The 25446-nt window shown below is 43.7% G+C and overlaps 2 protein-coding genes across 5 annotated transcripts in view; both read right to left on the reverse strand.

The window, feature by feature from the left end:
• LOC143986845 (uncharacterized) overlaps positions 1-25446 on the reverse strand; it is a 237704-nt gene that overhangs the window by 107322 nt on the left and 104936 nt on the right. The window lies entirely within an intron of this gene.
• The window catches only part of LOC143989465 (uncharacterized), a 31227-nt gene continuing 21592 nt past the window's right edge, over positions 15812-25446 (reverse strand). The window contains exons 1-6 of one of the 4 annotated variants that reach the window (XM_077489598.1): positions 18693-18915; positions 18441-18575; positions 18231-18354; positions 18017-18114; positions 17744-17927; positions 15812-17245 (exon numbers count right to left, since the gene is read on the reverse strand). In XM_077489598.1, coding sequence (XP_077345724.1) covers positions 16335-17245; positions 17744-17927; positions 18017-18114; positions 18231-18354; positions 18441-18575; positions 18693-18914 — 1674 coding nt within the window. In that variant the 5' untranslated portion in view covers position 18915 and the 3' untranslated portion in view covers positions 15812-16334. Of the gene's footprint in view, positions 17246-17743; positions 17928-18016; positions 18115-18230; positions 18355-18440; positions 18576-18692; positions 18916-25446 lie in introns of those variants that run through there. The other 3 variants (XM_077489601.1, XM_077489600.1, XM_077489597.1) reach the window with 3 other exon arrangements.

The following is a 25446-nucleotide window of genomic DNA, read 5'->3' on the forward strand; positions in this document are numbered from 1 at the left end:
GTTCTGTGCACGTTACTGGCAGTAGGTCATTCACTTTTGCGTGCGTTACTGCCAGTTTAACGCTATATCGTTTTGTGCGTTACTGCCAGCTTAACGCCATATTGTTCTGTGTGCGTAACTGCCAGCTTAACACCATATAGTTTTGTGCATTACTGCCAGTTTAACGCCATTTACTTCTGTGTGCGTTACTGCCAGTTTAACGTCATATAGTTTTGCGAGCGTTACTGCCAGTTTAACGTCAAATCGCTTTGTGTGTGTTACTGACAGTTTAACGCCAATTGTTTTGCATGCATTACTGCCAGTTTAATGCCAAATAGCTTTGTGCGTTACTGCCAGTTTAACACCATATAGTTTTGTTTGCATTACTGCCAGTTTAATGTCATATAGTTCTGTGTGCATTACTGCCAGTTTAACACCATATCGTTTTGCGTGCATTACTGCTAGTTTAATGCCAAATAGTTTTGTGCGTTACTGCCAGTTTAACGCCATATAGTTTTGTGCGCGTAACTGGCAGTTTAACGCCATTTACTTCTGTGTGCGTTACTGCCAGTTTAAACCATATAGTTTTGTGTGTCACTGCCAGTTTAACGCCATTTACTTCTGTGTGCATTACTGGCAGTTTAACGCCATATAGTTTTGCGTGCGTTACTGCCAGTTTAACACCATTTACTTCTGTGTGAGTTACTGCCAGTTTACCGCCATATTGTTTTGTGTGCGTTACTGCCAGTTTAACGTCATATCGTTTTGCATGCGTTACTGCCAGTTTAACGCCATATAGTTCTGTGCACATTACTGTCAGTACACCATTTACTTATGTGTGCGTTACTGGCAGTTTAACGCTATATAGTTTTACGTGCGTTACGCCATATAGTTTTGAGTGCATTACTGCCAGTTTAACACCATATAGTTCTGTGTGCATTACTGCCAGTTTAAAACCATATAGTTTTGTGGTTACTGACAGTTTTACGCCATTTACTTCTGTGTGTGTTACTGCCAGTTTAACACCATGTAGTTTTGCGTGCGTTACTGCCAGTTTAACACCATATAGTTTTGTGTACGTTACTGCCAGTTTACAGCCATATAGTTGTGTGCGTTACTGCCAGTTTAACGCCATATATTTTTGTGTGCGTTACTGCCAGTTTAACGCCATTTACTTCTGTGTGCGCCACTGCCAGTTTAACACCATATAGTTTTGCGTATGTTAGTGCCAGTTTAATGCTTTTTAACTTCTGTGTGCGTTACTGCCAGTTTACTGCCATATTGTTTTGTGTGCATTACTGCCAGTTTAACATCATATCGTTTTGCGTGTGTTACTGCCAGTTTAATGCCATATAGTTCTGTGCACATTACTGGCAGTACGCCATTTACTTCTGTGTGCGTTACTGCCAGTTTAACGCCATATAGTTTTGCGTGTGTTACTGCCACTTTAAAGCCATATGGTTTTGCGTGCATTACTGCCAGTTTAATGCCAAAAGCCGCGTACACACGGGCGGACTGTCTGGCCAACTTAGTCCGTCAGACAATCTGACGGACAGTCCGTCATACTTTCGAATGAACGGACTTGACCACACACAGATACACAAACAGTCCGTCAAAAGCTTGCGCGATGACGTGTACAGCACGTACGACGGGACTAGAAATAGGAAGTCCAATACACAGCAATGCAACCTTTTGCTGTGTAAATCCTTTCTGAGCATGCGCCATACTTAGTCCGTCGAACTAGCCTACTGACGAGCGGATTGTCCGCTGAAACCAAAGTATGACGGACAGTATTACGGAAATTCCGAAATACTTATTCCGCCAGACTGCACGCTGAAAATGTCAGCTGAAGCCCACACACGAGCGGACTGTCCGCTGAAATGTGTTTCGACGGACTAAGTTGGCCAGACAGTCCGCCCGTGTGTATGCGGCTAAATAGTTTTGTGCGTTACTGCCAGTTTAATGCCATATAGTTCTGTGTGCATTACTGCCAGTTTAACGCCATATAGTTTTGTGTACGTTACTGCCAGTTTAAAGCCATATAGTTCTGTGTGCGTTACTGCCAGTTTAACGCCATATAGTTTTGTTCTTTACTGCCAGTTTAACGCCATTTACTTCAGTGTGCGTTACTGCCAGTTTAATACCATATAGTTTTGTGCGTTACTGCCAGTTTAACACCATCTAGTTTTGTGCGTTACAACCAGTATAACGCCATTTACTTCTGTGTGTGGCCCTGCCAGTTTAACGCTATTTACTGCTGTGTGCGGTCCTGCCAGTTTAACGCCATATAGTTTTGCATGCGTTACTGCCAGTTTAACACCATATCATTTTGCGTGCATTACTGCCAGTTTAACACCATATCGTTTTGTACGTTACTGCCAGTTTAACGCCATATCCTTTTGTGGCCAGTTTAAGGACATATAGTTCTGTGTGCGTTACTGGCAGTTTAACACCATATCGTTTTGTGCGCTACTGCCAGTTTAACGCCATTTACTTCTGTGTGCGTTACTGCTAGTTTAACGCCATATAGTTTTGCACGTGTTACTGCCAATTTAACACCATATCGTTTTGTGTGCGTTACTGACAGTTTAATGCCAAATCGTTCTGCGTGCGTTACTGTCAGTTTAACGCCATATAGTTTTGTGTGCGTTACTGCCATTTTAACGGCATATAGCTTTGTGTGCGTTGCTGGCAGTTTAATGCCATATAGTTCTGTGTGCGTTACTGCCATATAATTTTGTGCATTATTGCCAGTTTAACGCCATTTACTTCTGTGTGCGGTTCTGCCAGTTTAACGCCATATAGTTTTGCGTACATTACTGCAAGTTTAACGCCATATAATTTTGTATGCGTTACTGCCAGTTTAACGCCATAAAGTTCTGTGCGTCACTGTACATTTGACGCATTATATTGCAGTATATTTTAGAGTATCCGTGGAGTGTGTCTGTGTAGCTTGAGCACTCAAATTAAAATGCACCAAACACCTCTTTACATTGATTAAAGTGCATCTACGTACAGATTTCAACTTCTTACATTTTCTTATAAGCACTGCCCCCTCCATCCCAATATTGTCTGGAGGACAACAAGGAGAGGCAGACGTTCCCTTGGCACTGTAATAGGGCCAGCAACAAATGTGTCCACAGGCAAAGGTGGACGTGGTGGTCATTCCTCAGGGAGGGCATAATTTCCTCTGTTTAGTGAGTTTGCCCGTGGTATCCAGCCCCAGCATGCAGAGGTGGCGGACTGATTTACTAAACCTTCCTCATCCTCTGTCACACAAGCAGAGACAAGTGTGCAGTCCCCTGCAGTTGCCAGAGTGGATAAATCTGCCTCCTTGTCCACATCTAATCCTGCCCCAACATCAGCCATTGAGGAGTCAGCTGCGTTATTTGACCGCAGCATTTGCCACTTGCTCCTTGATGATGCCCAGCCATTACTGGATTCAGATGTTGGTTCTGAGGTTGAGGATGACAGGAACATGAGCCTAGAGAGAGGGAGGAACACTGATAGACAAATTGGCATTCATGTTCCCCCAGCCGCAGCATATTGCCAAGTTGTCTCCAGTGATAATGATGAAGATGGAGGAGAAGGAGATGATGATGATGTCACTGATGCATCTTGGGTGCCAGATAGAGCAGAGGAGGAAACTGAAGGTGAGACGGCACAACCCCAAGGAGGCCAACATCAAGTAGTAGAGAGCAGCCACCCTATTCCATCACATTCTGAAGCTGTTATTTCCCGACCCACTCCCCAAAGCTCAGCTTTCTGGGTCTTTTTCAGCATATCTGCAGCAGATCGCACTGTTGCTATCTGTAAACTGTGTCTCAGGCACATCAAATGTGGCAAAAACACCAACCATTTGGGTACCACATGCCTAACAAGGCATTTAATGTCTAACCACTCAGCCCGTTGGCTAGAGCACCTAAGCCACACTCCTCCTTTCTGTCTCAGTGTGTCCCACCTTGTCCCCAGTTTGTCTCAACTTGCTTCCAGCCTTGCCCCATTTTTTTCCAGTCTTGCTCCGTATGTCCCAGCTTGTTTCCAGTCTTGCCCTTAGTGTGTCCAACCTTGCTTCCAGTGTGTCTCAGCTTGTTTCCAGCTTTGCTTCCAGTGTGTCCCAGCTTGTTTCCAGTCTTGTTCCCAGTCTGTCTCAGCCTGCTTCCAGTGTCCCTCGCTTGTTTCCAGCTTTGCTACCAGTGCGTCCCATCCTGCTTCCAGTGCGTTCCCACTTGTTCCCAGTCTTGCTTTCAGTATGTCCCAGCTTGCTCCCAGTGTGTCCCAGCTTGCTCCCAGTGTGTCCTAGCTTGTTCCCAGCCTTGCTCCCATTGTGTCCCAGCTTGTTTCAAGCTTTGTCACCAGTGTGTCCCAGCTTGTTCCCAGCCTTGATCCCAGTGTGTCCCAGCTTGTTTCCAACCTTGCCCCCACTGTTCTAGCTTGTTGCCAGCCTTGCTCCTAGTGTGGCCCAGCTTGTTTCCAACCTTGCCCCCAGTGTGTCCCAGCTTGTTCCCAGCCTTGCTTCCAGTGTGTTCCAGCTTTGCTACCAGTGTGTACCAGCTTTGCTCCCAGTGTGTCCCAACTTGTTCACAGCTTTTCTATCAGTGTGTCTCAGCTTGTTTCAAACCTTGCCCCTGTTATCACTGATTTCTGATTGGGACTCTAAAACGTTAAAAGTTAATACTGCAGCTGCAGGAACAGATTCACAGGACTCAATCACTGTGTTTAAAATGTCCGTTCAGTGTGAAAATTTATTATTACATGTTATTTTATACATAGATAAGAAAGGGGTGGTGTGAGATGTTATTAAAAACTAACAAATAGAAATATGTTATTAAGAGCTAAACAAATAGAAATATATTATTAAAAGCTAGCGAATAGAACAATTGCAAAAGTAAAACATTGAGAAGGGAGGGGGGAGTAGAGAGTGTTTAGTAGGAGAGGTTTCTGTGTGTTAGGTGAAGGTTACAGAACACTAAAGCAGAGGAGGACAAAATGGAGTCTCTTGTGCTTAAATGAACAGTACAGTGAATGTCCATGTCATTTCCCTCCTTTTGTTTATTTGACACCATTCTTCTCCGCGTTACATTCAGCCGATTGCTGGTAACTCCTGTTACATTGGCGCAGAGAGACAGCGTCCTGTTCAGCTCTCTCCTAACTTTCTCACAATAATGGGTTCATCAGGGCTGGTGGACCATTTGTCGGTACAGCGGGTAGTCACACGGAGGCACAGCCTGATGAGGAAGTAAATGACAAATATGAGAAATAGGAACATCACAATGTAAGCGCCTAGTTTCTGTAACCATGTTGCTATACCATATAAAAAGTCACCAAAACCTCCTAAAGCCTTAAAAGGGGTTCCATCCATCTTTAGCAATATCTCTGGCCTTATTCTGTAGTTCTCTTATCTTATCAAGATGTCCTTTAATAATGTCCTCATTATCAGAAATGTATATACAACAGTCGGTGCGAAATAACTTATGCCGCGTACACACGACCAGACTTATGTCCGACAGACTTTTGAAGGAGTTCTGCCGGAGTTCTGACAGAGTTATGACGGACTTTCCGAATGAGCGGACTTGGCCACACACAATCACACCAAACTCCGACGGATTCGAACGTGATGACGTATGACTGGACTCGAATAAGGAAGTTCATAGCCAGTAGCCAATAGCTGCCCTAGCGTCGGTTTTAGTCCGTCAGACTAGCACACACACGAGCGGATCTCTGGGTCCGGCAGAGTTCTGGCGGAAAAATTTGAAGCATGTTCCATTTCTAAAGTCTGTCAGACTTTTGCGAATCCGAAGTCCGTTGCAGTCCACACACGATCGAATAGTCTGCCGTAATCATTCCGTCAGACTTTGGATGTTGAAAAGTCCGGTCGTGTGTACGGGGCTTTATACATCCCACCTTGAGCTTCAGTGAGAAAATTCAGCGTTAATCTGTGCTCTAATACTACTTTTTTAATCTGAGCCATTTCTTCACTTAATAAACCTATATCAGTGGTAGTAAGGTTAATAATCTCATCTACAATTCTAGTGTAATTATTTATTCTTTTCATTGCTTCAATTCCCCATCCTGTCCAGGAAGGGAACCATGACCATGCCATATCGCCTTCAGTGAACAGCTCTCTTTTGAACACTAAAGGGTATTCTGGACTTTGATCTGCTCGCACTGTATCTTTGCGAACAGCCAAAGCAGGTGCTAACTTCCCAATAAAACATGTACCTGTAACATTAGTAGGAAGCCAGGCGTAAGCTTTATTTCCACATATATAATATAACCCTCTACGTATGGACGGTATGCCTGCGCCTAAGAAACTGGAAGCAATAACATGGAATCTCAGGTAACCGATATTTTCACATATTGGGAACTGTGAACAATTTGTACTATAAAGGGTTCTATTTAGTTCTGGATCTGGGATATAATAATATTGACCATGGTTTCCTCCATAAACTGTAATCTTTGCCCTGGTGCAATCTGAATTGCCCAACCGTGTACATTTAGTGTTAAACGGGCATGTAATGTTTAAACAAATCTGTGGAGTGTCTATCTGTTTTGAAACCATCAAAGTTACTGATCTGTGCTCATTAGCTGTGGAGACTATGTATGAGCCATTTATTCTGGTCCTGTTTAGATCAGTGAATTTCAGGGGCATTGCTATCATGGGTATTGTTCCTGTTTGGGGATGTAAGTGAGAACACACCCAGCAGTCACTAGCATTGCTATGGGTTGCATACAATTTTAACATTTGTATGAAAGGGTTATGTTTCCATGTCTCAGTTCTCACAAACAACAAAAAGAAAAAGAACAACATCATAATTTTTTCAAAGGATATCATCACTTCAGGATTTTCTTGCAGTGACTGGCGTGAATCCAGGAGGGCTTTCCTTCCAACTTGACTGCGGAACCGATTGTCAAAAGCACCAAATGTGGTCCCTCAAATTTTGGTTCTAGTGGCTTTCTGACGTGTCGCTTGACCACCACCCAGTCACCTGGTTGGATTCTGTGAATACCTGAAACAGAATCTGGGTCGGGGATAGATTTATAAACACCTTCATGTATTTTATTCAAAGTTCTTTGCAAAATCTGAACATATTCTAACAGACTAGAGTGAGAAGCCTGCAACTGTTGGGGAAAATATAGCCCTGTTTTGGGTGGCCCTCCAAATAAAATCTCATAGGGGGACAGCCCATGTGGTTGTTTAGGGGTAGTTCGTACAGAATATAGGGCTAAAGGCAAAGCTTCCACCCATCCTTTTCCTGTATCTGCTTTAATTTTTGCACATCTGTTTTTCAAAATTCCATTAAGTCTTTCAACTTTGCCACTACTTTGTGGATGATAAGGTGTATGGAAAGCTTGCTGTATGTGAAGGGCTCCCATTACCTCTTTCATTACTTCCCCAGTAAAATGGGTTCCTCTGTCACTCTCAATAGTTTCAGGAACTCCATATCTACAAACTACTTCATTCAAAATTTTTCTTTGCTGTTGTTTTTGCATTTGCTTTGGCTACCGGCCAGCACTCTGGCCAGCTTGAAAACATGTCAATACAAACTAAAGCAAACTCATATGTGCCTATTCTGGGCATCTGAATGTAGTCTATTTGAATTCTTTGGAAAGGGAAATCTGGCCTAGGAGAATGCTTTTGGGGAACATGGCCAGGCCTCCTTGCATTGTACAGAGCACAAGTGAGACATGAAGCACAAAACCTGGCTGCAAATGCACTAAATCCAGGTGCTATCCAATAGCAGTCAGTAAGTTCCACCATCGCGCCCTTAGCAAGATGACTGACGCCATGTGCCAGTTGTGCTAAAACTGGGTACAAACTCCTGGGTAGACACCACCTGTTGTCAGCGCTCCACAGGCCCTGCTGATTTTGGGTAGCATTACATTTGTTCCACTTATCCTTCTCTTCATCAGGGGCCTGGTTCTGCAACTGAATTAGAGTTTCTACATCCCACTGCTCTTGATGAGAGGAATCTGTCCCCGCTACCTGGGCAACCCCTACAGTGGGTGTGACTCCCAATGCCATAAGGGCAGCATCCTTTGCCGCTTGGTCCGCTAAAGCGTTTCCTCTGGCTGTCATGTCATTTCCCCTTGCATGCCCTTTTACCTTCAAGATGGCAACTTCTGCTGGTTTCTGAAAGGCCTCAAATAGCCGCTCTATGAGGTTTGCATGTCTCACTGGCTTCCCTGCACTAGTCAGGAAATTCCGTGCTTTCCAAATAGGCCCAAAATCGTGAGCGATTCCAAACGCATATCTGCTGTCAGTGTAAATGTTTCCCCTTTGATTCTCTAGGCGATGACATGCTTTGACTACAGCACACAACTCCGCTTCCTGTGCTGACATCTGGGGTGCCAATGCCTCCTGGTGTAAAATGGTGTCTGTAGTAGTTACAGCAAAACCTGTGTGTGGCCGACCATCATCGGTGTAAAATCTGGAACCATCTACAAATAAGTGTGTGTCACAATCTGATAAAGGCTCATCTTTTGCTGGTGTGACAGAGGCCCTTTTTACCTCCATCAGAGCCATACAATCATGAGAAAAACTCTCTGATTCTACATCAGTACCATTTGTTGCATCTTCCTCATCAATTATAGGAAGAAGAGTAGCCGGATTTAAAGTAACACACCGTTTGATTGTTAAATTCGATGGAGCAAAAAGAGCAGACTGGTACTTGTCAAATCTACTGGCAGACACATGTCTGGTATTTACTTGATTCATGATTTCCTGTACTGCATGTGGCACATACAGGATCAGAGCAGAATCTAGTACAAGCTCAGTTACTTTGTCTAGCAGCAAAATGCAGGCTGCTATGGCTCGCATACAACTGGGGGAGCCTTTAATGACAGGGTCTAATGAGGCTGATACATACATCACAGGCCTCTGTTTGTCTCCATGTAGCTGGGTGAGTACACCTGCAGCAAATCCATTGACTTCATGACAGAACAACGAGAAAGTCTTATTATAGTCAGGAAGTCCAATGGCGGGAGCTTCAGACAAAATTTTAATAAGCTCCTTCATCTGCAATTCATTTTCCCATGTGAGGTCGAAAGGGTTTCTAGTGGTAACCTCATATAGAGGAGCCATAAGTTCTGATGCATTTGGAATCCAGTCCCTACAATATCCCACTAACCCCAGGAAGGCACGTAGTTGCCGTACATTTCTTGGCTTTTCAAATTTTTGTAGAGTTTTAACTCTATCTGGGGTTAGGTGACGGATTCCATGTGAAATGCAGTGACCCAGGAAGATCACTTTCTCTTGGCAGTATTGTAGCTTATCTTTGCTAACTTTGTTGTTACTGTTATAGAGAAACATGAGACGGCTTACTGTTTCTCTGCTACAAATGTCTTTTGTATCAGAACAAATAAGCAAATCGTCTATGTACTGAAGCAAAACTGTGTTTGGGTGTGAGGGGGACCATTGGTCCAATACCTGCTTTAACGCAGTATTATATTCAGAGGGGCTACTCACACAGCCTTGGGGCAATCTTGTCCATGCTAATTTCTGGGCGTCATTGGTAAAAGAAAAAATATGCCAGCAATCTGGGTGCAGGGGCACCGAAAAGAAAGCATTTGCAAGATCAATCACTGTAAAGCAGGTGCTGGAGGCAGGTATTCCACTTAGTAAAGTGTGGGGATTGGGCACAATCGGGGTATCTGCCTCAATTATTTTGTTAATGGCTCTCAAATCATGCACCATGCGGTATGTCACCTGCCCACCCTTCTTGTCTGGCTTCTTTGCAATTGGGAACAGGGGTGTATTGACTTGGGACTTAATTGGTACAACAACCCCTGCGGCTTTCAGTTGAGTGATTTGATCCTTTATCCCCTCAATCTGAGCAATACTCAGTGGGTACTGTTTAATCTGTGGGAGATGGGCTCCTGGTTTAATTTTTATCATGACTGGGGTGCAATCCAGCAGACCTACATCATATTTGCTGGTGGCCCATAATTCAGCAGGAATAACTTTCAATTCTGGTGGAAATGGCGGAGTGGAGTCTTGAATTAAAAATACTCCACACGCAGTATTTAAAACTTCTCCTGACAGACTACTGACCACTTGGACTCCTGTAGGAGTGTAGTCTATGTTTGCTAAAATTTGATTCAAAATGTCAGCTCCCAAAAGATTGGTAGGAACTGTGTCTGAAACTAATACTTTAGTGACAATTTCTGTTTGCTGTCCTAGCCTGAGTTTAAGTGGCTTGGACTCAACCAAATCAGTAGAGGTCCCAGTTAGGCCAACACCAGAGATAACATTTGTAGATAATAATCCTGGAGGTAAGTCCTCTATATTAAAAACACTTCGGCTTGCACCAGTATCTATTAAACAGGTTAATTCTGTTTCTCCTCCAGGATAGGGGAGTTCTCGTAAAAATACTTTTACTCTGGCCTCGGGACCATTGTCTCCCCTATTTAACATGATTGATACTGGCATGCCATTTTCCTATGCCTGATCCACTGCTTTTGGCAGAGAACTGGGATCAGCATGAGGTGCCTCTAAGCTCTTTTCCAGTCTACGGTCAGGAAGATGGCAGTATTTGGCTATGTGTCCTTCCCCATCACAATTGTAGCATATGATTGGTCCCCGATTGCCACGATTTCTGACATTGCCTTTGCCTCTTCCTCTACCTCTCTGCTTCCCCACGTACATAACCTTGGGTTTGCTGTCTTTTTGGTTAATCCTGTTTTCTATGGATAACAGGATAGGCAGGACGTCTCGAATAGACATATTGCCTGCCTCAGGCCTTGCTGTGAACAACTTTTCTTTCAACTGGGGTATTAAACCATCAAGAAACCTTTGTTTCACTAGTTGTGTAGATGGACTTGCAGTTTCTCCCGCCCTCTCTTCCTCTATTTTAATGCCTGCTTCCTCAGCCATATCACTTAACATCCTCCAATAAGCCCCTGATGCCTCCTCTTTCCCTTGCTTAGCATTCATAAATTCAGCATGTCTGGTTTGTCCATATATTTGGGGCAATTTTTCCTTCAATTTCTCACAAACCTCCCGTCCACTAACCATCTTACCTAGATTTTTGATGTCTACACCACATTCTTTAAGTATATAACCAGACATGTTGCTTCCCACTGCTTTAATAAGAAGCCGATGAATGTCAGTAGCAGAAGCCTCATATGCTTCCTGTGCAGCGCTAAGTTTGTTTGCAAACCCAATTGGATTCTTTCTAGGGTCTCCCAATCCCTCTAATATGGATCTCATATCTTGGGGACTAAAAGGTACATGCCATTTAATTTGAGACTTACTGTCAACAGCATTACCTTCAAAAACTAATTGGGTTCTGACAGGATAAACTGCAACAGATTGATCTATGACCGGGGCAGAAGGGCTGGCATCTCCCTTCTTTCTTTCTTCATCTTGCTGCCACAATTTGGAAATTATGGTTTGCTCCGGAAGTTCAGACTCTATCTCTCTTTGTCTGGCCAAAGCCTTAAGTTCAGAGAGATCTAGTTTTGCATATGTGCCTTTGGATTTATGCCAATCATCTGTTTCTAAGATACGAGCCAAATCCCTCTTTGTAGGTTGATATGGGGCTGTTAAACCTCTGCTCTCTACTATATTGCCCAGCTCATCTTTTGTATGTTCCATGTAATCTAATTCTTTTGCTTTTGTGCGTGGACCCCTTAAAGCCAAACTGGCAGCCACATAAGGTGGGGGGTCCTCCTCCATAGAGTCTTCTGGCCAAACCTAGTAAATTTGTGCAGTACTTTTATTAAACATCTCCATCAAGTCAGTTTGATTTGCTACTTTAGCTTCTGTCTCCCATGTGCAAGCTATTCTCCACGTTCCTTCACTGCACAGTAGTGGGCCATAATCGTGCAGAAAAGTTTGCCATACTTGTAAATCAAAAGTCCCTTCAGATTTTAAAGGTTTAGCTGTTCCCTTTGTCCATTCTACCCATTTATCTAGGGGCTCAGTATAGGCGGAACCGTACCTTCGGTTCATATATTCTCTAGCGCTCATCTTGCGCTGGGCATTTTCTGAAGGCTTCTCTCCCTTCATTCTCTTACTTAAATTAATGCCCATAATGACTGGCCAGTCTTCTCTATCTGTGCCTATACACTCTTGCCTCTAAAACAAATAGTACAGCAAATCTGCAGATTTACAAGAAAAGTCTCCACTTATCTACGTGGATAGAAGGGGTTTATGACAATAGACAAAACACTCATTAAGAGACCCTCCTCGTCTCTTCTCTGAGTTTTATCTGACCCTACCATGCGCCTCTGACCCAGGTCGCCCACAAGGAGTCAACGCAGGGAACTGCAGAGGATTCTCCCTATCCACACATAGTCCAGCCCGTGAAGGGGGACACAAACACATTCACACACACACACGTTACCCAACCAGAAAGGTCCGAGAGTGGTCTGGTTTCCTTGAGAACCGACAGATAGGATACATAGCAAAGGCAGAAATATAGCAAGCTTAAGGACAGCTTACCTAGCCGGCATTTAGATGTCTGCGTTCCCGATGATCCAGATCAAAGCGCGGTTCCTTCTGGAAACTCTGCCAAGCTCCTGATATCTGACTCGCCAAAATGTTATGACTGATTTCTGATTGGGACTCTAAAACAAAGTTAATACTGCAGCTGCAGGAACAGATTCACAGGACTCAATCACTGTGTTTAAAATGTCCGTTCAGTGTGAAAATTTATTATTACATGTTATTTTATACATAGATAAGAAAGGGGTGGTGTGAGATGTTATTAAAAACTAACAAATAGAAATATGTTATTAAGAGCTAAACAAATAGAAATATATTATTAAAAGCTAGCGAATAGAATAATTGCAAAAGTAAAACATTGAGAAGGGAGGGGGGAGTAGAGAGTGTTTAGTAGGAGAGGTTTCTGTGTGTTAGGTGAAGGTTACAGAACACTAAAGCAGAGGAGGACAAAATGGAGTCTCTTGTGCTTAAATGAACAGTACAGTGAATGTCCATGTCACCCCCCAATGTGTACGAGATTGCTTCCAGCCTTGTGTCCCTATATCTTTATCCTGCCCTTGTCAGTCTGTGCACCCCTACTTACATTCTGTCTATCTTCACGTCATTTTCTTCCTACACTTCAGTTTGTTACTAGATTCTCTGCACCAGTCTGTTTCCCCTGTGAGTTCCCGCCAGCTTCATTAACTACACCTATGCACTCCCAGCCTGTGTTCCCTGGCTATTTCCCTATGTACACTGCTGCCCTGTGGGTCCAATGTCCCATTGCCGCAAAGGGAGCCTCGCTTGCTCACAGTTGCAGCCTGCTTGGATAAGTCAAAGGGCCACAACCTGGATATCACCTGCACCACAACAGCTCCACCTCTAGGAGCCATGGTGAAGACCTGGTCATATCTTAGATTCTGCTCCTGGATCTCACCTGAGTGCCCTGCAGAGTCCTCTGTGTCCACCTTGTGGCTTTTGCCATCATCCAGCCAGCTGCTATCCTATAATCTGGTCAACCACTCCACCCCTGGTGGGATTGGATTTGTAAGTCATGATAATAGGGTTTATGTTAAAAAAAGGCCACGCTGTCTTTAAATAAAAACAAAAATATATGAAAATGTCTGAATAAAGTGACAATTGTGCAATAGAGTGGTAATCACTAGAATCAAACTAGCATAATTAAATCACGTCTACCATAAATTGATATAAATAAAGTGACAATAGTGCAATAAATGTGCTATTCACGTGGATCAAATTAATATGATAGAATCCCAATTTGCTTAATATTAATACAGTGACATCGGGGAAAAAAAAGTGCTGTAGTGCATATATGTGATATCCCGTTAATTTATCACATCAAACAGTGCAACAAACTCATAAAGTCCATAAATAGTTAACTCTTATTGCGGTGATCCAAACGTGTTGGTGTGTCGTTCCCCCCGACGGTCGAAAAGGTGATGTTCGGGCCGAATAGCTCTCCCAACTCTAGCAAAGAACATGGGCATATGATGAATTGGACCAATATCACCGCAGTTCATTCTTTTTTGTAATGCCCATGTTAAGGGTTAGGCCTAATACAGTTTTAAATTCAAAAATCGTGACAGGTTTCCACTCGAATGGCCTGGCAAGGTATGAATTTGGGTTAGCAAGGATATACTGGTTGGCATAAAGATTAGTTTGGTCCACAATCAAATTGTAGAGGTCTCTGGTGAAAAACAGCTAAAAAATCCAATCCATAATGGGGCAGCTAATCAGGATTTGCAAGCACCTTTGGAAAGACACTATGAGCTCTACGGGCCTGTGTTCAAATTCTTGGTGGCAGCGGGATGCTACTAGTGCTAGCCGCCTACCAAGCTTCTACTGCACTTCTGGTGCTCACCACGTCACCATGAAATACTGCAGTGCTGGTGTCTAAATGGTTAGGATGTACTAGGCTGCTGATGCTTGCCAGTCCATCATATAACTATATCATTTACATCCAGGTCCTGGTGCCTGTATTAATACCCAGCAAAGCCTTATTATACAATACAAAATAAACTCAGAAGTGCTCAGGATTTAGTCACTTTCAGTTTCTGTGCTGTCATTCCCTGGCTGGTACAGCCAGAGAAGCAGCTGGTCAAATACTAATAGACCCCTGATGTCTCAATAAAGAGCACCCGTCACTGCCCAAAACTATCACAAGGGGCTGGTTCACCCCCTGTGACAGCAATAAAGTTAATTTAAATACATTGATTAGGAAGAAAAAAAAAGCACCCTAGTCCCCCCATGCTGGCATGAAAATACGCTTGTACACCTAGCATGCATATGTAAATGGTGATTGCACCACATATATAAGGTATCACCACAAACGTCAAAGTGAGAGCAAGAATTCTAGAACAAGAGCTCAAGTTTTACTCTGAACTGATAACCTGTAAAGGCTTTTAAAGTGCTGCCTATGCACAATTCTAGGTACTGTAGCTGGTAGTCATTTCACTCTGAAGATCGGTCCGTGATCTCCCACCTCTCTCACATTAGGATTTCCAGAGCTGCTTTCTCTTATCAGAGACAGAACCTGTTCTTTTTCCTGGAGCAGGTATGCCACACCTCTGTATTCTCCTGGAAGGTGTTAAATTGATGTATCCCCAGACCTCCATCTCACTTCAACCTGTAGTTTGGGGAACTTATTTTTCCTATGATCGTCAGCTCCATCTAGTGTCCATAATGCAGTATTTTTCCTGAATTACTTCAATCAGAAAAATGCCACAGTGTGGCTTTTAAATGGAGATGACAATTATAGGAAATCACTTTATTAGCGAATGCTTTTCACATAAGTCCAATTGTTTTCTTTTATAAAAAGCTTGAGTTGTCCTTTCCACACTGTACAAAGACACCCAGTGACTAGTGTGCACTCTATACACTCACCATAACGCCACTGCCCACTTCACCAAAAGTAGTCAATATTCACTTGATTTCCACTCCATGTGCTTCCAAGAAAGGACCAGCTTTGGCAAACTATTGGATTCTCCTTCTATAAATCTCATACATGTTTAGGGCGGCACAGTGGTGTAGTGAGTAGCACTCGCCTAGCAGTAAAAAGGGTCGCTGGTTCAAATCCCAACCATGACTCTACCTGCCTGGAGTTTGCATGTTCTCCCTGTGCCTGCGTGGGTTTCCCCTGGGTACTCCAGTTTCCTCCCACACTCCAAAGACATGCTGGTAGGTTAATTGGCTTCTGTCCAAAATTGGCCCTAGTATATGAATTGGGACCTTGGATTGTGGGCTCCTTGAGGGTAGGGACTGATGTGAGTGTGCAATGTACAGGGATAGGGACAATTGTAGACACTCATTTAGGTTGAACTAGATGGACTGGTATCTTTATTTAACCTAACTACGTAACCAAGTAAACCAGGGGAAAAAAAGTTTCTCATAGTGTAGTAAATTTATTCATAAAAAAAGGACATAAAAATCGATAAATAGATGGCCTCTTACATTAATCAGTGCCCGACCAGCACTAGTACAGCCAGAAAAAGGTGTCTAGGAACTTACACCAAATACCTGAAGTTACGTGATGCAACGGCCACTCCGCCTCTACATGTTCCGTCACAATGACATCATCAGTAAGCAAGTCTTGTTTTTTTGGTATATTTTTCTGTGGTTCACAGGTCTAGGTATTAACACCAGAAAATTTCCCAAGTAATAAGTAAGGTAATGAGTACATTTTTATTTTTATACTGCTATCAATGGCCAATGTAGCACAACACTTCATCCATGTCTTTGGTGAACTCTGCTCTCTTTATGAACTGTTTCTTACATGACAACGATCAATCACATGTTTTCTGAGGTGTATATCTAGGTGTGCCATCTCCCAGTGTGTGAACTCTAAACAGAATTCTTATAGAAAACATTTCCTACACTCACAACACCGATACACTTCAAGGTTCCCTCACTCGAAACAGGAATGTGACTTTTCCCTTGTGTGCACTCTCTGATGTCTGTAAAGATGATCCTTCTTTGAAAAAAAATTCCCACACTCAGGGCAGGAATATGGCTTCTCACCTGTGTGGGACCTCTGATGTGTGCGCAGTGCAAATTTATGAAGAAAACATTTCCCACACTCAGGACAGGAATATGGCTTCTCACCCGTGTGCAATCTCTGATGCCTGTTAAAACTGGACTTCTCTGAAAAACATTTCCCGCACTCAGGACAGGAATATGGCTTCTCTCCTGTGTGCAATCGCTGATGTTTAGAAAGATTGGACTTCTCTGAAAACCATTTTCCACACTCAGGACAGGAATACGGCTTCTCCCCCGTGTGACACTTCTGATGAGTGACAAGTGTTACTTTTTGTGCAAAACATTTTCCGCATTCAGGACAGGAAAATGGCTTCTCCCCTGTGTGAGATCTCTGGTGTTTGTAGAGACTGGATACGTTTGAAAAACATTTCCCGCATTCAGGACAGGAATACGGCTTCTCCCCCGTGTGAGATCTCTGATGTATTTGAAGATTGGACTTCTTTGAAAAACATTTCCTGCACTCAGGACAGGAATGTTGCTTCTCTCCTGTGTGAGATATTTTATGCTCATTAAGCCAAGATTTAAAACGGAAACACTTCCCGCATTCAGTACAGGAAAACCTCTTATCTGTTGGAAGGACCGCACCGCCCCGCACAGTCTGAGGTTCCTCAGGATAAGAGGAATACGATGGTCCATCTACACTGTGTGGTGCCGGATGGACATTTGAGGTAGTCGGGTTTTCTCCTGGACTATACTGTGTGATGTCCTCATCTTCTACTTTACAGTCTGGAGACAAAGTGAGACAATCCTCTGAGGTTTTCCTCATCTCCCGTCCATCTACTAAAATAGAAATAAAAAGAATATTACTGCATACATAAGAGGGATGTCAGTATTTTTAACAGCTATGCCCAATTTGTGTCCATATTTACACAGCGGACACAAGCAGACCTACAATGGCTCTATGGGTGACTTATGTCCATTTACATCAAATCTGTCATGTTTAGGTCCAGAAAAATTGAAAAGGATGCAGAACTTTTCAATTTTTTTTTTATTTCCAGACCTGGACAATCTTCGGAGGTAAGCAGGTGTACAGACAAAAGTTCATTTACATCCTGCTGTCTATTAAGCTGCATGGAGCATTCGTTCAGGTCCACCTGAAAAACAAACAAGTGGACCTGATCAGAATACTCATTTGAAAGGGCCCATAGTCTGCAGTCAGTGACTCAGATCTGGAACTATGCAAGTAGAGTCTCATGGAATTTCCCTTCACACAACAGTACTGAAAAACAACAGAGCAATATTGTTAAACAGTCACAAAATCCCTGAGTTCTGACCCACCTGTGCTGATCTCTGTAGGAGTGTCCTCCTCTAAAAATGTCCCCGTTATTCCATCCTCCTCCATAGACTGCTCATCATCCTTCACATCATCATCATCCTTCTCCATAGACTGCTCATCATCCTTCACATACGTCTCTTCTTCTTCTGCTTTAACCTCAAGTTTGGAATATCTAAGGTTTCCACTCTGAATATACAACAAAAATGACATCAATGGTAACAATACAGATAATGTACAGATCCTAATGATACTATCAGTGATTGTTCCTCATCTACCTGATGATGGTGGGGGATGGTGTGATCTTCCTGTGTGGAATCCCGGGAATACAGAGGACGGGGACATCTCTCTGGTGGGTTCCCATTACTGGATCTATCTGTAGGAAACACACACACTGACTGAATACATTGTTTCTATGTGTTTATCAGATGATGGGGGATCTAGGTGGAGCCTCCGTACTGCTCTCTCCTTTACAATAAAGTCTCCTCTTACCCGGTGATGTGAGGGGCGGCTGATTGTCCATCATGACGTCCTTGTAGAGATCCTTGTGTCCTTCTAAATACTCCCACTCCTCCATGGAGAAATAGACAGTGACATCCTGACACCTTATAGGAACCTGACACAAACAATGATACAGTCACCATCCAGACACATCCCTTGTCTGTTACTGGATAATGTCCCAGAATTCCCAGCACCGCTCACCTCTCCTGTCAGCAGCTCCATCATCTTCTTGGTGACTTCTAGAATCTTCTGCATGTTGTGTCTCTCTGGGTTTAGGGAGTCACATGGGGGCACTGTGATGGTCATATGACCTCCATACTTTAGAAGAGGAAAACTCTGTATTGGAAAACCAAATATTAGAATCCCAGAATCCTCCTCACCTCTTCGGTCAGGTCTGTGTTTTATTAATAGAGATAAGAATGATGTCATGTGACCTCCCAGAATCCTCCTCACCTCTCCGGTCAGCAGGTAGATGATCTCCAGGGTGAGGTTTAGTATCCTCTCAGTCGCATGACTCCGGTCCTCCTCCATCCTCATTGATGTGGTCATGTGATCTATGCAGGTTTCTCTGTAGAAGGACAGCACAGAATTGTCGGATGGTATTGGTTGTACAATATTAGAATGGGAATGTAAGGGGTTAATGGGCCGACTCTTTGCTGTCAATATTCCCTGCATGGTGATCACTGCTACTCTTATGCCGCGTACACACGATCGAACTGTATGACGTACTTAGTCCGTCATACAATCCGACGGACAATCCGGCGTACTTTCCACTGAACGGACTTGACCACACACGGATACACAAACAGTCCGACGAAAGCTTGCGCGATGACGTACAGCACGTACGACGGGACTAGAAATAGGAAGTCCAAGACACAGCAAAGCACCCTTTGGGCTCCTTCTGCTGACTTTGCGTTAGTGGAAGTTTGGTTAGAGACGATTCGCGCTTTTCAGACTTCAGCTTAATTCGTCCGTTTTTGTTTTTTTAATTTATTCTTGAATTGGAATATTAATCATAGGATGAGGATGAATAAAGACATTTGTGATAACTCTGTGTGAATAGCAGCAAAGCAACTTCACTTTTCTTGCATTCTGAAGAAGAAAAGAATGTGCTATATTAAAAAAACACAAAATTAGCAGCATGACGAATATGCTAGCTTCAAAACGAACACTAGTTTTACAAGACAGAGCGCTTCCGCCCTGTAAATCCTTTCTGGGCATGCGCCATTCTTAGTCCGTCGGACTAGCATACTGACGACCGTATTGTCCGCTGAAACCAAAGTACGACGGAAAGATTTTTGTGCAAACCGAAATTCTTAGTACTCCAGACTGCACGCTGAAAAAGTCCGCTGAAGCCCACACACGAGCGGATTGTCCGTTGAAATGTGTTTCAACGGACTAAGTACGTCATACAGTTCGACCGTGTGTACGCGGCATTACACATCTGTAGCCCTGTCAAGGTTATTGGGGTGTTCATTTTTCTTTTCTCTCTAAAGCCCCATACACACTATCAGATTTTCTGCTGATTCTTTCCTTCAGATTTACCAAAAACCATATAATATGAGGTCAAACCTTAGGAGTTTCAATTTGTATGCAATCAGGCAGGCCCTTCTACTACATGGTTTTGGGAGATCTGAAGACAAAAATCTGCAGAAAATCTGATAGTGTGTATGGGGCTTTATTGTCTCACCTAAACAACGATCTGAACTTAATCTGTACAGCTCTGACCTCTCTTGAAGTGTGTAGGCAGAATGCAGAGGTGAGATCAGTGGGGGAGCAAAGTATTTACATTCTTTTTTAGCTGGAACCTATACAGGAGATTGCAATCATTGCAAAAACAAAATCGACAGAATTCCCGATGAGATATCCAGCGTCCAGCTTCCTCCCCCAACCAACACACCAGGGCCAACACCACACACAATACTTTCCTCCTTCAACCCTGTTACCACAGAAGAAATTGCCAAACTTCTTTCCATGGCCCAACTCACCACTAGTCCCCTGTCCCCTCACAATCATTGCGTCCACCTTCCTGCTAACCCACATCTTCAACGTCTCCTTTCTTCCCGCACCTTTCCCTCCCTGCTCAAACATGCACAGTTTACCCCTTTACTTAAAAAAAAACCTTCACTGGACCTTACCTGTTTGAATAACTTAAAACCCATCTCCCTGTCAAGTCCAAGTGGGAGGTGGATCTTGGGGCAGTGGAGGACGAGAACTGGGAAGATGCATTGGCCACCTACAAGATAGTCTCCCCTAAACTGTCAGATAGGCTCACTCACCTATACATGCTCCACAGATCCTACCTCACCCCCATCCGCCTATCCAGGTTCAAACCTAACTCTAGCCTGCCATGCCCCAAGTGCGGTGATCCACAGGGCACCTTTTATCACCTGCTATGGTCATGTCCAAAACTCCAGGAATACTGGTCCCAGGTTGTCAAATTTCTCCATGACCAAATGGGCTCCCCTCTGTCTCTGTACCCTCGCCAATGCCTACTTGGCATCCTCCCTCTCCCAGAAAAAGAGAGGAACCTAACTATCTTTCTACAGGAATCGCTGTTCCTCGCCAGGATGCAGATAGCCCGCACCTGGATCAGAACAACACCCCCCCCCCCCCCACCATCCAGCAATGGAGAGGGGCGATCAATGCTACCCTTCCCTACAAAAGGGTGCTCTATAAGCACAGAGGCTGCCTGACTAAGTTCAACAAGATTTGGGATAGGTGGGTAAGGGATTCAACCACCAGCACGGAACAGGACTGACCTGGGACCGCACCGTCACCCTGTCACGTGAGCTAAATTGGCATTAACTCTTATGTTTCACTGTGACCCAATGACCACCAGTCGCAGCAATTAAGGCCCTCCTTATACCCCCAAGGCTGACCTACACAGAGTACACCCACCGGCCACCCTGTTGCCTCCTCTACCTAGGCTCCTAGCTAAACCATGAACACTAAAGCAATGTACATGTATTATCTATACTAAAGTATTGTCAGTTGTGCTATCCTTGTATTTGGTGCATGTTGCACCCTGCACTTGATTATGTATTCCTTTTTTTTTATGCTCAATAAACGTTTTTCTGATTTAAAAAAAACAAAACCCATCTCCCTGCTTCCATTTGCCTCCAGGCTTCTTTAATGCCCTGTTCACAACTGTATGAGTGGCTACTTCACTTGACAAGAACCTTCTTGATCCCCTACAGTCCAGCTTCCGCTCACATCATTCCACTGAAACTGCCCTACTAAAACTCACCTATGAACTGCTAAAACCAACTGCCAGTACTCTATACTCTTGGACCTTTCTGCTGCCTTCGACACAGTTGACCACCCACTCCACCTTAACAAACTCCACTAACTTGGCCTCCATGACTCTGCTCTTTCCTGGTTCTCCTCCTACCATCTAATCCACTCCTCTTCCTCTTTCTGTTGGAGTACCCCAGTGCTCTGTCCTTGGGCCCCTCCTATCCTCTCTTCTCTATACCTCTTCCCTGGGCCAGTTGATAACCTCCTGTGACAGACCTAGCTGGGACCGAGGCTCTTGGAGGGGACTGAATGCGAGCCTCTTGCCTTGTGATTATGGGCCCTCGCATTTGGGGGAACGGTACTCTTTGTGAGCTGTATGCCTAGGGACCCCTGAGGTGGTGTTACTTGAATTCAGATCCATGTCCCCCCCAAGACACACAGACTCTGGATATGTAAATGCCATGTTAGAAGACTGAATCACACTATTGGGACACAAACTCTTAGATGTTAATGTCATGAACTCCAGCCACCTGCGTGTTGTGTAAATGAGTCTAGTCTGGCTTGTAGGAGTATTCAACACATTGTTGTTTGTGCTAATTAACCCTGTGTTTATGTTTATGGTAATGTTTATTGAATTGTTAGTGAGCTAGGAGCCGAAAAGTCTTATCTCTCAGTCAACTAGTCTGAGTGTTGATTTAGATAATTAGCTCATGCTAATTAGGTTAGGTTTTAGTCTTCTACTGTATTATAAATACTTGTCATTTTGGTTCTAATAAATGAGTCCATGTTAGCACTAAGCAAGTGTCATCTTGTTTTGTGCTTGTGAGCGGTTGGAATATCTGATATCTACATTCAGGCTGGGAGGAAGTGGTATATGACGGAAGCACTCAATCGGAGTGTGGGATCGGTTCCGTCACACCTCCTATGGCTTCCAATACCACCTCTACACTGAAGACACCCAGATCTATCTCTGCACTCAGCTCACCGCCTCAATCTCCTCACATATCACAAACTTACTGAGTGACATATCAGTATGGATGTTACATCACATCCTCAAACTCAATCTTTCTAAAACTGAGCTTGTAATTGTTCCTCCCCCCCCCCCATGACTTTACCATTGAGATCAATGGCACAACCATTGGTCCCTCCACTCATGCCAGGGTCCTGGGTGTAATCCTTGACTCTGACCTCTTCTTCAGCCCCCACATCCAATCACTGGCTAAATCTTGGAATACAGAAAACTGTGCTACCCTAAAAAACTTTAAACTAATAAAAAGGCTGCAGTTTAAGTGGGAAAAACACAGTAAACAATATTAACCACTTTACGACCAGCGCACGCCGATGTACGTCCGTTTTTTGAAGAGGGATATCTCGGTCAACGGCAGCAGCTGCTGCCACAACCGAGATATCCATATCTTCAGGCGCCGGTCGTGTGTGCGAGTTCGCCGCGAGATCACCTCTATCGGCGGCGGGTGAGGTGCCACCCCCCCGCTGCTCTCCCGCGCCCTCCACCACTTACCGGAGCCGTCGGTAGTGGCGGAGGCGATCGGGTCCTATAGATGGCTGGGTATAGAGACGAGTGAGGCTAAGATGGCCCCCACTCGTCTCTATACCATAGGAGGGCGGAAGCGAGGTCAAAACGTCACTTCTGCCCATACCTCTTAAAGGCACATTTTTTCAATGTAATTTTTTCAAATTACATTTTTTTTTATTGATTTAAGTTCAAATATGTGATGTGAGGACTTTTTGACCCCCAGATCTCATATTTAAGAGGACCTGTCATGCTTTTTTCTATTACAAGGGATGTTTACATTCCTTGTAATAGGAATAAAAGTGATCCTTTTTTTTAAACAGTGTAAAAATAAATAAAATCAATTAAAATAAATAAGAAAAAATAAAAAAAAGGTTTTTAAAATCACCCCGTCCCGACGAGACGGGGTGAGTAGCGCCCGCATATGAAAATGGTAGTTAAACCACAGATGTGAGGTATTGCCGCGATCGGTAGAGCGAGAGCAATAATTCTAGCCCTAGAACTCCTCCGTAATGCAAAAAGTGTAACCTGTAGAATTTTTTAAATGTCGCTTATGGAGATTTTTGAGGCTAAAAGTTTGACGCCATTCCACGAGCGGGCGCAATTTTGAAGCATGACATGTTAGGTATCAATTTACTCGGCGTAACATTATCTTTCACAATATAAAAAAAAATTGGGCTAATTTTACTGAGGTCTTATTTTTTTTATTCAAAAAAGTGATTTTTTTCCAAAAAAAGTGCACTTGTAAGACCGCTGCGCAAATACGGTGTGAAAAAAAAGTATTGCAATGACCGCCATTTTATTCTCTAGGGTGTTAGAAAAAAAAAAACAATATTAAATGTTTGGGGGTTCTAAGTAATTTTCTAGCAAAAAAAAAAAAAGTTTTAAACATGTAAACACCAAGTCTGAAAAAGAGGCCTGGTCCTTAAAGTGGTTGTAAACCCTTACAACCAACTTTGACCTACAGGTAAGCCTAGATTAAGGCTTACCTGTAGGTCCAAGAAATATCTCCTAAACCTATACGGTTTAGGAGATATTTACCCGAAGACAGCCACCGCTGGCTACGGGGCATGGGCCGTAGACAGCGGCGCGCAGACGCACTGGGCAGGCGGCAGATCGCGGCGATATGGACCACCATATGGAAAGCCGCTTACCAGAGGGCCAACCCACACCAGCATTCGGCTATAACCCAGCCACGGCTTCTGACATCTGAATAGAAGACCCCAGGAATTCCTCTCAGATATTGCAGGATGCTAGGCTCTTTCAACATGCGGTCCGTGAAATCATACAGCATATAGAAAGGAAGGGGACCATAGCATAATTCCATAATGCAGGACAATTTATTAAAAAAAATACTGATACTTACAAACATAGATAGATTAAGAACACGTAAAAGATGCTGGTCGGCATATTAGGAGCCCTCCCTTCTTCAAATTGACGCGGTGACATCACTGCACGCCCTTTCAGACGCATTTCGTCATACGCAGACGTTTTCAATGGGGATATCCATTGAAAACGGGGTCTGCCTATGTAAACAGATCGCCGTTCTGTGACAAGGGAGGACAGAGATCCTGTGTTTCTGCTAAGCTGGAACAAGAATCTCTGTCTTCCCTCAGTACAAGCACCCCCCCCACACAGTTAGCAAGCACTCCCTAGGGACAACATTTAAGCCCTTTGATCACCCCTGATGTTAACCTGTTCCCTGCCAGTGCCATTAGTACATTGACAGTGCATTTTTTTTTCCCTTCATAAATGTTTTCTTTTATCAAAAGAGAACATAACAATTAAGATTGTTGCAAATGGTACATATCATTGTAATAAAAAATATTATAAAGGCATATAAAATAGGTTTTGTTCAAATCTTGATGGCCCAATCCAGCCAACCCCAAATGGGTTAACACTGTAGGTCTGGGAGGTCACTGCATTGAGCCGCTAGTCAGCCTGTACAACTATAACTAAGGGAATAACATTGGGAAGGGGGAGGGTAACAATATAGGAAATTCAGAGATTAGAGGATAACATAGATTGTGTTCTACATCCGCCTATTAGTTAATTGAACAGATTATTTCAGACAGTACATTTTTTTTTTATCACTGATCACTGTAATGGTGTCACTGGTCCCCAAAAGACCAAGTTAGACTTACCGGTAACTTGTTTTCCAGAAGTCTTTCAGGACAGCACCTGAGAGATAGCGACTCCACCCTCCTCGTTAGGAAACACCTTCTTCCTCCAGACTTTAAAGGGAGGCGCCTCCCTACCACACATCAGTTGTAGAAGAGAACCTCCGGCCCCGGCTGGAACACATAAACACATACGTTAGTCCCAGCGTAGCATAATATAATACCATAGGGCGGGATGCTTGCTGTCCTGAAAGACTTCTGGAAAACAAGTTACCGGTAAGTCTAACTTGGTCTTTCCCAAGGCGTCTTTCAGGAC

This window comes from Lithobates pipiens, unplaced genomic scaffold (genome assembly GCF_037356315.1).
Source record: "Lithobates pipiens isolate NorthernLeopardFrog02 unplaced genomic scaffold, aLitPip1_a1.2 Scaffold_18, whole genome shotgun sequence".
Taxonomy (NCBI): Eukaryota; Metazoa; Chordata; class Amphibia; order Anura; family Ranidae; genus Lithobates; species Lithobates pipiens.